The 12498-nt window shown below is 35.2% G+C and overlaps 1 protein-coding gene across 5 annotated transcripts in view; it reads right to left on the minus strand.

The window, feature by feature from the left end:
- LOC117176152 (mitochondrial inner membrane protease ATP23 homolog) overlaps positions 1-12498 on the minus strand; it is a 260005-nt gene that overhangs the window by 136742 nt on the left and 110765 nt on the right. Inside the window, exons 6-7 of one of the 5 annotated variants that reach the window (XM_033366254.1) lie at positions 8035-8213; positions 2599-2883 (exon numbers count right to left, since the gene is read on the minus strand). The exons of the other annotated variants lie outside the window; for them this stretch is intronic. Of the exons in view, the coding sequence (XP_033222145.1) occupies positions 2811-2883; positions 8035-8213 (252 nt within the window). The 3' untranslated portion in view covers positions 2599-2810. Of the gene's footprint in view, positions 1-2598; positions 2884-8034; positions 8214-12498 lie in introns of those variants that run through there. 5 annotated transcript variants of the gene reach the window in all.

A 12498-nucleotide genomic window follows, 5' to 3' on the forward strand; every position in this document is an offset into this window, starting at 1 on the left:
TCGGTTTGATTCTAGAGGAATCAAAACCGAACCGAATATATATATATATATATAATTTAAAAAAAAAGGTCAAAACAGCCACCGTATGGTCATACTGGGAGCAACCGTCTTCTAAAAATGAATCCGGCTTCCAGTAGAACCGCGGTAATTCAAACTTATAGCTACGTCTCAGGACCATGAGATGGGTGGTCACAGGGCACGATGAAATCACAACGACAGGCCGGCGAAACCCTCGTGTGTGTCTTGAGGACACGAAGCGTTCCACGGATGTCAACTTTCCTCACCCATCTTGCAAATGCCTTGGCATATTTTAGCACGCTAATATGGCTTTAAGGTTACGAATCAGTGATACCTTCTCACCTCCTAAAGCACCGATCACAAGGAAACATACTTTAACCGAACATTGTGGGTGCGAATATTGTTCTTCTTTCAAAGGTTTGGAGAACGATGTCAGGCCTCTAGTGTGTAACCGGGACGGCATTCTGCAAATTGTTGTTCCAGAAAATTTGGCACTTCTCACTTCGGACTATCTATCATCGGATTCTATCTCCCTCGGAGCATTCGGCAGAGCAGGGTCGCGGCCAACACCGTAAGAGCTACAAACATGGTAATAAAACACTCTTATAGTCCCATTACGTCTTTAGAGATACGCAGCTCCTGCGTGAGTGGGACCCCGAGATAGTATGTGTTCTAGGTATTCAGCGTGGGCATGGCACGCTCAGCACCCATCGCTGGGAACTTCTTGACATAAAATGCGGTCTAGGTATACTAAGATGAAAATTACACCTTCCCGGTAGACGAAAATGAAACCCTCTGTACCTGAATTAAGCCCTGCTAATTTGAGAAAAGCAAAAGCTTGGACAAGGATTGTTCTTCTACATTTCTGTAAAAGTTTCTGTGAATTTGTTTCTGTTGCATTTCCCTCACTTCCGACGTTAAAATGCAGGCCAAGGGTCTCGACCGCAAGCTCCACGGCTTTGTAAAGGAACGCTCCTTTGTCAATCATTTTGTGGTTCCGCACCATTTTTAGGAGAGGATGTTTGTCATTTTTAAATATGTAATCTGTACTCAAAACAATTCGGTTATGAAGAAACTGGCGGTTCAGAAGTGCGCGTCCGCCTTGCCGGCGTGAGATATTTAATCGCGGAACGGACGAATTGATATGCAGGCTCTTATGCATATGCAAAATCTACACGTGGCAATATCAGGGGGTGTAAGCTCTTTCCTCTTTGATTGAATCACCCGAAACGAGTAGAGTAGAACTGGGACGGCAAGCATGTTAGACGCAGATACCCTCTTAAACGCCGACAGAGCTAAAGATCAAATCTGTCGAAGACTCCTTCACTAGTGTTACGTCCTGAATGTGGCTTCAAGGCACACCAGGGTATCTATAGATCTCTCCAGTCTCAAGATATCTAATAATAATAATATCTACAAGCTCAGGGTCATCGGGAATGCTAGTAATTTTTCTTTTCTTTAGGTTAATTTTGGCGAACATATCCAATCCAAATCCATACTATTCTCTCCTGTGTTCTCCTGGACGATATTTAAAGTAAGCTGAAGTGTTCATGCTTTTGCTCGCGACGATTAGTGTCGCCGAATTTGCATCCAGCAGAATTGCGTAGTGCGAGAGATAGAGGCAGAAGTGTGATGCAAAAGAGCAGAGGGCTCATGGTATATTCCCGAATACGCCCTTGAGGAAGGAGACGTTGTTCGCCGTCATGGCATTTCCGAACTACTTTTTTAACATTTACTTGTATGCTCTTCTGAATCTTTAATCAATTATTTAATAAATAAATAGTGCTATTTTCCGTATCAATTTTAAATTTGATTGAAAAATTTGAAATGATTTAGAAAGCTGTTTGAATAATTCCAAAAGGAAATAAAGTCACTAGAATTTCTTGTGAGATATACTCCACATATTCTTTCTTTCTGTCCTATTTACTCCCTCACTATCCATTCTAGTTCGTATTTCGATATTTTTTTCTTTTAATTTTGCAACTTCCTCCGAAAGTTAATTAATTATCTTTTTATCATTTTTATTTTCCTCGCACGTAACTAATTCATCGGCACGGCTTTATAGTTTTGCAATATTATCTAAAAACGTATCTACCTCGAATCTTTTCTATTTGATCTATTCTACTCGCTTCAATTTCCTGATAAAAGTCCTGTGAAAGTGGTGTCGTTCGATACGATACATTCTCGTGATCAGGTTGGGATCCTGTTGTCGATAACCGTGATCAATTTTCGTTTGACTCGACTTTGGCTCGAAATGAGATATATCGAATAGGGATCGGATTGTGTTTTCGATAATCCTTCGTCAGTTGAGTACCAGATTTTTTTGTGTATTTAATTTTTACGTTAATGAGATCAGCGAAAAGTATCGATTTTTAGAATTTCATGTTTTATCTCTAGACAATATTTTTCTTATACTTGAAGTCATTTGGATTCAATGAATGGCGATATAAGAAAGAAGAAAATAATATTTAACTTGTAGAGCTAATTATTATAAACAAATTGCACTAAAAAATAATCGACATTAAGGAATATTTGATTTCAAAGTATATTTCTGCACTAAAATGTCTTTATTTTATTGTTTGGATGATACGTGACAATCAAAATTCAAGACTGAATATTATTAATTAATTCTACAAACAAATGTACATCGCAGATATTAACAGGTAGAAACAAATCTTTTTTCTTATAGTCTTCTTGTAATGATATTACCAATGATGTTTATTCAGGAGAAATTTTAACATCCGCTGATTTGTGTTTATTTGATAAACAAAATATATAAACACATGCACATTTTAGGTGTGTTTAAGCGAAAAAAAATCAATTTTTCTTCCAATCTTGTGGAAATTATATTGCCAATGAGGTTTTCTGAAAAAAAATTGCCATGCATTAATATATGTTTATTTTAGGGACAAATTATATAAACAAATGAATATTTTAGGCGTTTTCAAGTAGAAAGAAATCGTTTCCTTTTCTTCTGACTTTGCTAAAATTATACTGCCAATGATGTTTTACGGAACAAATTTTGCTATGCATTAATATTTTTCTATTTTATAAAAAATTATACGTAATCAAATACCCATTTTGGGCGTGTTTAAGTGTAAAAATGGTTTTTTTATTCTAAACAATGATGTTTTCTGAGAAAATTTCGCTATACGTCAATAGTTGTTTATTCTATGAACAAATTATATATACAGATTTACATATAAGGCGTTTTTAAATGAAGAGAAATAGTTTTTCCTTCTGATCTTGTTGAAATTATTTATCCAATGTTGTTGTAGATCGAAATTTTGCCAATCATCTCTGATTGTTTATTTTGTAAACAAATTGTATAAACAAACTCTGATTACTTATACAGTCAAACCTGGATTTAATGTCGATTTTGAGACTGAGCGTGACATTAAATCCGGAGACTTGAAACTATTTTGTCTCTCTTTTGTTTTTTCTCTTTCTTGTTTCTCTCTCTGTTTTGAGATGCTTGAGTGAGCACCACACATCCTACCGTAGCGCCTCTCATCCATCCCCGCCACGCGGCGTAATTCTCGGAAACATTAAATGAGGGATCACTAAATCCAGGTTTGACTGTATTTGTAGACAGAAAGAAATAGCTATTTCTTTTATCATATTTTAAACTATCTTGAAAATGAATACATAAACAATACACATTGGAGGTTTTTATGAGCACGAAAACAATCTTCTTTCTTGTAACCTTGTTATCGAAAGTGCAAGAAAAAGAGATTTCGCTTGAAGTGTTGCATATACGATTCGGTCACGCAAACGTGAAGGACGTTTTAGATGTTGTGCACAAAAATTTCATGATGGGTGTATCGCTTACAAATTTAAAATCGATGCCAAATTGCGAGGTTTCTATCCAAGGAAAAATTTCAAGAACATCATTCCCAAGAAATTCAAATCGAAGTACCGAAATATTGGACATAGTTTACACAGATGTGTGTGAACCTTGAGTGTTGACTAACTGGGTGGAGCCAAATATTATGTTGAATTTATTGATGATCTCTTGAAATGGTGGAAAGTCAGTTTCCTGAAGTGAGCGGCAGAAATTTTCAACGTAACAAAGAAATGGTTCAGTATATAAAATTAATTTATATTGGTAAGAATGATTCAAGAGCGGGTGAAACAGAGAATAATTACGCTCCTGCAATGACTTGCGAATTCCTGGGCAAATGGGTTATATAGGTATCAAGTACCGCTGTGCGAAACAGGTGCCGATGCGTGTGCAACCAACTTTAGGTAGAAGGAATGATCGAAGCCACGGCGTTGGGACCAGGCTGATAACCGAGGATCGAGCAGATCGTCAGTCGACACCAAGCATTAGAGAGAAGTAGCCGTTTGGTTTTCGACTCTCTCCGACAAGGAATTATTTCGAAGCTCACCGTGATTATATATCACCACGAATCTAGGTAAGGAGGACAGAGAAGGACTTAAGGGTGTTTTGAATAACATTGAACTAAAAAAAAATCAATTATAAACTTTCATTCCATTTCCCTTAATTGCTAATTCGTCTCCGCTTTGATAGGCTGAGGCTATACTGGAGGGTTACCCGTTCATCCTTACGCAACCCATTCTTATGGGAACACAAAGATGCCAGTGTGCAAACCTTTTATTATCCCTGCAAAAACGGCGACTTGGTTCGGTTAGGGCGGAAGAGAACGCCCGTACACTCTGATAAGTTTTGAAAACTAGTCAGTATTGGCAACTTGTTAATTGCTAGAACCAATGCAGCGAGGATAAATCAATTTTTAAGAAATTAGATTTGGAGTGCAATGGACCTTAATGAGTTTTATCTCACAGAATCATGAGCTTAGGAATTAGTAAAATTCCCAAAATTGTCACATGACTTCTGTGAGGCTTAAGCTTTGTTTCACCATAAGGGAAATAAAAAATTTAGGAAAAATAGACAGATTTCCACGTAACTACTGCACCTAATTTGCGTGGAATGAAGTTCATTTTATAAAATACAATTTCAAAAAATTTTTAAACAAAAGGGGAATCTCTGTGCTCTTTAAAAAAATCAAAAAGACGACTAACACATTTAGCTTGCGATTAAAAGAAAAACTAAAGGGAAAAGATCTCTCGTAAAAATAAAACTAACGATTTGCATAAAAAAGGGGTAAAATGAACAGATTTCAAATTAGAGTTACTATAGATCCAGAACGTAGGGATAATTACATAACAAAGGGGTTTCTGATGCAAAACTATTTTAATATCAACGGACTAAAAGTAGAAAAGAGTGAATTACAATTCATTGTCAATTTCGAACCTGAAATTGTTGATAGAGTTTCATTTGGGATTTTTGTAAATGATAAATTGATTCGTTTCAGGTTTGTCGTCCTAGCAGGATTGGAACCGACTATGTACTCGTTACCAATTTCCTGAGCAGGGCAAATTAAAATCGATACGTCCAAAACTTATGATTAATTTCATGAGATTGAAATGTCGAGACAAATTTATTAAAATATAAATAAAATTAAAGGGTAGAAGTGAGTTATATCTCTGAGTTTTGGTATCACATTGGATTGTCAATTATAATTATTTTGAGTTACAATTCTATAATGGTGAGTACATAAAAAGAAATTAGGGGAATAACGTTATAACATGGAGAGTGCGGTACAATCCAAAACAAAACCGTACTGCCGACAGGAAGAACCAAACTCTTCTTGATACAGCCTGATGTCTCCTCGCGGATTCGAAAATACCTCAGAAGTTCTAGTCGAAGCAGTAAACACCAATAATTATATTCGTATTCGCTTGCCGACTAAGAGCTTAAATGGTTGGGCAGCATACGAAATTTGGATGGTAAAAGAACTGGATTTATCACATCTAAAAACCTTTAGATGTCGGTTGTTTTATCTAGAGTGCCAGGAAAAGGAAAATTTGAACAGTGCGGACAAGAAGGAAATTTTCTTGGCTATTCTACGGAATGCAAAGGTTTCCGAATTTGATCAAATTCATCAAAGAAGGGAAAGACGACCTCAAGAGCATTCCAGGAGTTTCATCTAAAATAAATACTGACGACGAGGATTCATTACAAACTCAACGTTTCATGGATTTTGAATGGAAAATATTGCACGAAACAGAAAATATCACATCGTCTGAAAATGAAGCTGAAGAAACTGTAGACTTTAAGGACGCTCTTGAATTAACCAAATCGAACAATTTGCAGGAAGTTATTTCTGTGTAAGACGAGACTGAGCTTCTCTACCGATTCGGTATGGCTAAATGCAAACATGTGTCTGCTCCTGTAGATACTGGAATCAAGATAAAGAAAAATGAAAAACAGACTGAAGAAGACGCTAGATTGCCGTACAGAGAGCTACTGGGAGCACTCATATATTTGTAAGCTACCACACGCCCCAATATTTCATTTGCCGTAAGTAGTTCTGGGCAGTTCAACAACTACTATGGAATGAAACACGTTAAATGATTTCTACTTTACGGACTTTCAAATTAATAATTCTATAATTATTATTTATACATTGAAGTACAACACTCTTTTCACAAATTAATAATTTATTAAAGGAAAAAATTACAATTATAAAGTTGAAAGTTTAATATAGGATTCAGCACTCTGAAATTTTGAGAATTCAATCGAATGTATTCTGTTTAAAACAATTCAGCTTGAAATGTTCATTTTTTAATATCTGATTTATATTTGCTTCTTTTTAATAAATAGACCAATATTGCCAAATATAAAAAAGGATTCTTTTTTTCATAGAACAATTTAAAATTGAATGAAGGTTGAAAATAGGTTCTACAGTTGCATTTGGATGTTTCAAATTATTTATTACTAAGCCAAAGTACAGTTCTTTCACTATTAGGAAAACAAATTTCAGAATTAAATCCAGTCTCACGCGTAACCGGTTTACCCAGACAGAGGGGGAGTCAAGGGGGGAAGTGACGTCAATCCATTTACAAATTTTCCTCTCCGCTCGGTTCAAGTGAAAAGTGGACATCTGTCAAAGGATTATTGAAAACCCGGCCCGATCTACGCACGATATGGGAGGCTATAGGATCTTGTCGATATCGGGAAATATCGTTGGACGGCATCACTAGAGGTAAGGTTTTTCTGTGTATGTTTCGCGTGCTTGCCTAGGTACTTGTTCAATGCGCTTGTGGTGGTATTGAATTTCTGTAAATTCCGCCTGTCGCTTGAATTTGATCCACCGTCCCCCTTATAATCCTATCGTAATCGTTACAAGTTCTGAGTTTCTATGTATTACACATGCCAAAAAAAACTTCTGTAGCCCGAGCTAAGCCACCATACCTATACGTTTTTCGGGTCGCAGAATCCGAATTCAAGATAAGTTTGACCCCATCAGGTCAGGAACAAGGTCAATTGAAGATAAAAATGGAAAGAAACATTAGATCGGAGAAAACTTTTGGATTAGAGAAAACTACTACTCTTAGGCGTTTTTGGAGTAGCTGAATCCGAATCCGGGGTCATTTTGACGCCAACATACGAGGATCAAGGTAAAGTGAAGGTCCAAACGAGAACAAACCATTGAATTGGCGTGAACCACTACTCTAAGACGTTTTCGGAGTCACTAAATCCGAATCCGGGGTCATTTTTACCCCATCAGACAGGGATAAAGGTCATCCCAAGGTCGAAATTGATAAAAACATGGAATAGAATTTATGGGATCAAACTGACTTATGTGGGAACATCGACAAAGCAAACTTCTCTTGCTCTTTCTGGAATAAAAAGGTAATGTAAGTTATTTATCCCGTATCAACTTCAACTACGAACTATTAAGAAATAATTAATAAAGCCTTACCGCCCTGACGTAATCAGAAAAATTAGTGTCTCATTCACACTTTTCCAAAGTACCTTTGCTTTAAGCTTTTCAAAAAATGATCTTCTATTCTAATTGCTTAATTTTAAATTTGATGATATTCTTTTTAGAAGTATTTTTTTACATTTATTGTATATACGTTCTAACATAATTTAAATAAAATAAGTATAAACACATTTGCTAGTCTATATAATAATACCCATACATAGGTGCCTCGAGATATGCTTTGTGCATGTCTAATGAGTTTCTTCTTATTCTTCTACCAATAGGTTCCAGGTCGTTGTAACATTTAGGAAAAACTCTTTCAACTGCTGCTCGAGCTTCTTCCTTGCACACTTTTCGCACCGCTAACACAGACATCATAGCTTTAGTCTTGACACAATCCTGTTCCAAAATATGATTGATATTATATATAAGGAAATTTTACAAATCTCGTTGATGCAAGTACTATTAAAAGCAATATACAGTACATTTTAAATCCTTTTCTATAATATTAGTGTTATTAGTACAACGAATTCCAAAGATACGAGCTCCAAACATACGAGCATTCCAACTCCAAAGAAGCAGGCGGAAGTTTTTCCCCTCTATCCCTTCTCTATTTTAGAATCAGGCACGCGCTGCCTTGAAATTGACGTGCACGTGCGCGTAGTGGCCCAGTGTACGTTTTCACGGATTAACCCCGAAGGAGTGGCAGCCTCTTCCACAGTCATATCTTTGGAGTTCCCGATTCCCGAACTTCTCGTATATTTAAAAAACGAGTGTATTATTAATAATTCACGAGTGAAGGAAAATTAAAATTGATAAGTAACCTTCATCTAGTATGTGTGACCCACCCACACACACACACACACACGCACGCACGCACACACACAATATAATCGAAACAATTGTTGTTTAATTTTAGTGATCGAACAGGAAGCCTTAAAGTATTACATGTGTCCAAAGAGCAGACAGTCACATGATACCAATTCCATAAACACCATGCAGATACGATTTTTTGCTCTACCACAAAGTAACCCAAAATGCAGATAAATTAGACTCTTACAAAATGCATTGTCCAGAAAGCGTCATTTTCGCTGAGATTTGCACATCAGAAATACAGAGTGTCCCACACTCAAGTGTCCAGATTAATATGGCAGTTAAAAAATAAAAAACTAATTGGAAAATTCCTTGTACAAAAATCAGTTAAAGTGTTATACTTTTCATAAAATATTTAAACTGTACCAAAAAGGAGCGCGGTGTAAACAGTTGTGCGTGTGTAATCCAGAGCCCAACGTACTGTGGTGACCCCTGTTCTTCCGACACGAGTTCCACCTCCCCGCCTCCGGAAACCCAGAAAACTGACCAAAAACCAAGTCTACACTGAACCTCGCCGAGACTGGATTTACCGTGTCGAGGTGCGATGGTCCTAAAGCCTGTATGTCAGAGCGTTTTTAACACGTTATTCCGTGCAAACCGAGCCCTTCACGCACAGCTGTCCAGATCTCGTGGATAGCTGTATTTTTTTTAGTAAGGTCTGATTTATCCTAAATCCCACTGATGTTTGTGATGAACTTAATTTTTTCTTTAAATGATAGGTAATTCAATTTTTCTAGAAATCATGCGCAATCATGATTTTCGCTGTCATTTTTTCGATTAATTATTTTCTAATTTTGCAATCGATTAAAATATATAGATGAGACGAGTATTCTTTCATTCAAATACGTTTCTCAATCACATTTGAAGTTTTCTTACACATATACATATACTTCTCTAATTTCAAAAAACATTTGAACCTATAAGTAAGGATTTGTAATTTTTCCTATCGTTTTTAATTTTTAAAATGATTTTAACCCACGATAAGAAGAAGTACATTAAACGTTTCTATTCATAACAGTATCCGATATTTAATTTCCATAGAAATAAAGAACACATCATTTAAGAATCATAATAATTTTCTTATTTTTATTTGTATCTTTTATAATTTGTTTTTTGTTACGTTAAAAACGGAATGTTCACCTTGATGATAACTTCTTTCCTAAATTTATTCCCTTACATAAATTTATTTTCGTTAATTTATTCTATTTCCCTAGTGATATTATAATAATATTTTCAATACTTTTCTTTATCTTTACTTTTTATCACACTTTTTGACATTTTTACATTCTCATCGTGCGAAAAACAGTTTTTTTACGAATGTGTTTGTCTGTATGTATGTCTGTATGTTTGTCTGTTTGGCTGTATTTCTATCTGTTTGACTGTATGTCTGTATATAACTTTTGAATAAACTATTCTATTAGATTGGCCTTTGGTACGCTCGTTTAGTGTCCTAAACTAATGGTCAAGTTCGCTAGCCAGCCATTTTGGATCAAAATTTAAAAAGTGGGCAAATTTTGACTATTTTCGAGACCGTTTTTTTCAAAATTCAAAAATTCTCTGTGCGAATATTGATAGCATTCAAAAAGTCGAACGATTTATCCTAAAGACTTTTTTCATAAAACCAAAAATTAACAGAGTTATAGCGATTAAAAGGTTCCACAAAACACACAAAAATTAAGATTTTAAGCCAAATAACGCACGTTGTGAAAAAAATGAGTATACGAAAAATGTTGTTTTTCGAATCTCCTACAAGATCTTCATGATAACTTTTTGAATTTTCTTGAAAAATCAACAATTCCAATTTAACAGCATATAAAGTAATGGAGAATCTAAAAATTACATTTTTTCATGCAAAAATTTCGCATTATTTCAAAGACTCTTAAGTATATAAATGGATTTCCAGTATATATATAATTATATATGGGGCATTCCACACAAAATTAGCCACAAAATTTTTTTTCCATTTGACATTTTTTTTCGGTTTATTACTCAAAAATATTCGATACGTATTTTTTTATTTCAATATGATACGTGAAATTTTCGAGAAATGATTTTTTCAAGTTCCGCATTCACAAAAAAGAGCATTTTTTCAACCGCTTATACTAAAAAATGTAATGAAGATACAAAAATTCGTCCAAGACATGAAACTCGCGTCTTTTCCTCAACTTTTAAAGAATCTATACCAAAAAACACCTTATTATTTATTTAATGAAAAAACTTAAAAATTAATAAACAAATAATAATTTCTCAAACTTGGACCTACTTTTTTTCTTTTTTTTTTAATTTAAAAAAGTAGCCCAAACGCTTTTTTCAATGCTGGTAAAATTTAAGAGTGGAAAGATGAATACTTTCGGAGCAGTGAATTTGTTAATCCCGGCGCGCATGCACGGAGCCAACCGCAGCGCGACTCGCTCGGACTTGAGCAGTTTTCTACCCGTAAGAGCTGAATTGAATTCAATTGTAAACTCGCAAAGCTGCTATATTATAAATTATGGGATTTCATACGATTTAAAATACTAGGAGAAAAATTTTAAACGACGTTGAGACTCAAATGATAAATTGTGGTAAGTTTTTTATTATACTTGAAATCGTTCTATAAATTATTAACATTAGTAATTATTTCTGATTGCAAGAAACATGACGCGATAGCTGTGTATGTTTTTCTCAAAGCCCTTAATCAATACTTTTCACAATACTATCCGCCTATACACAAGTGTCTTTATTTTTCTGACGACGCTCCTCAGTAATTAACAAATGTGAAACATTTTGCGAACATTTTTCATTACGAACATGACTTTCAACGCTCTGCACAGTGGAATTTTCACGCGACGTCACATGGAAAAGGGCCTTGCGACGGTGCTGGAGGTACTATCAAAAGAATGGCCGGTCGGGCAAGTATGCAAATGCTCAATGATTATCAAATTTCGATCGCGAATGAATTGTACCAGAGGGCTAGAATAGCACCTTCTCTACCCAATATTTCAGTTATATACAAATGTTCGAAAGACTAAGCAAAAGCAGAAAAATTTCTTCAGAATCGTTTCGAAAAATGTAAAACGAATTTAGGAACACAATCGTTTCACTATGTTGAGCCATACGGAGACCACGAATTGAAAATGAAAGTTTTATCTTCCAATGACACTTTTGAAATATTAGGTTTTTGAAAACCAGAAGTCAAACGTCAATCGAAATCTAAGAAATAGTGCAGTTACTTTCTCAAATATTTGAAGAAAAAGTAGAAATTACAGTAAAAAAATCCTAACAATTTATAGTGCGATTTAAAGGATAATAAAAAAACCTACCACGATTTATAATTTGATTCTCAAAGTCATTTAACATTTTCCACCTACTATTTTAAATCGTATAAAATCCCTTCATTTATAATCTAAAGGCTTTGCGAGTTCACAATTGAATGCAATTCAGCGCTTAAGGGTGGAAAACTGCTCAAATCCCGAGCTAGTCGCGCTGCGGTTGGCTCCGTGCGTGCGCGCCGCGATTTAAAAATTCACTGCTCCGAAAGTATTAATCTTTCCACTCTCAAATTTTACCAGGATTGAAAAAAGCGTTCGGACTACTTTCTTCAATTAAGAAAAAGAAAAAAAATTAGGTCCAAGTGTGAGAAATTATTATTTGTATATTAACTTTGAACTTTTGTTATGAAATAAAGAATAAGGTTTTTTTTGGTATAGCTTATTCAAAAGCTGAGGAAAAGACGTGAGTTTCATCTCTCGGACGAATGTTTGTGTCTTCATTACATGTTTTAGTATAAGCGGTTTAAAAAGGCACTTTCTTTGTGAACGCGGAACTTCAA

The sequence above is a fragment of the Belonocnema kinseyi genome, chromosome 1 (assembly GCF_010883055.1).
Source record: "Belonocnema kinseyi isolate 2016_QV_RU_SX_M_011 chromosome 1, B_treatae_v1, whole genome shotgun sequence".
NCBI lineage: Eukaryota > Metazoa > Arthropoda > Insecta > Hymenoptera > Cynipidae > Belonocnema > Belonocnema kinseyi.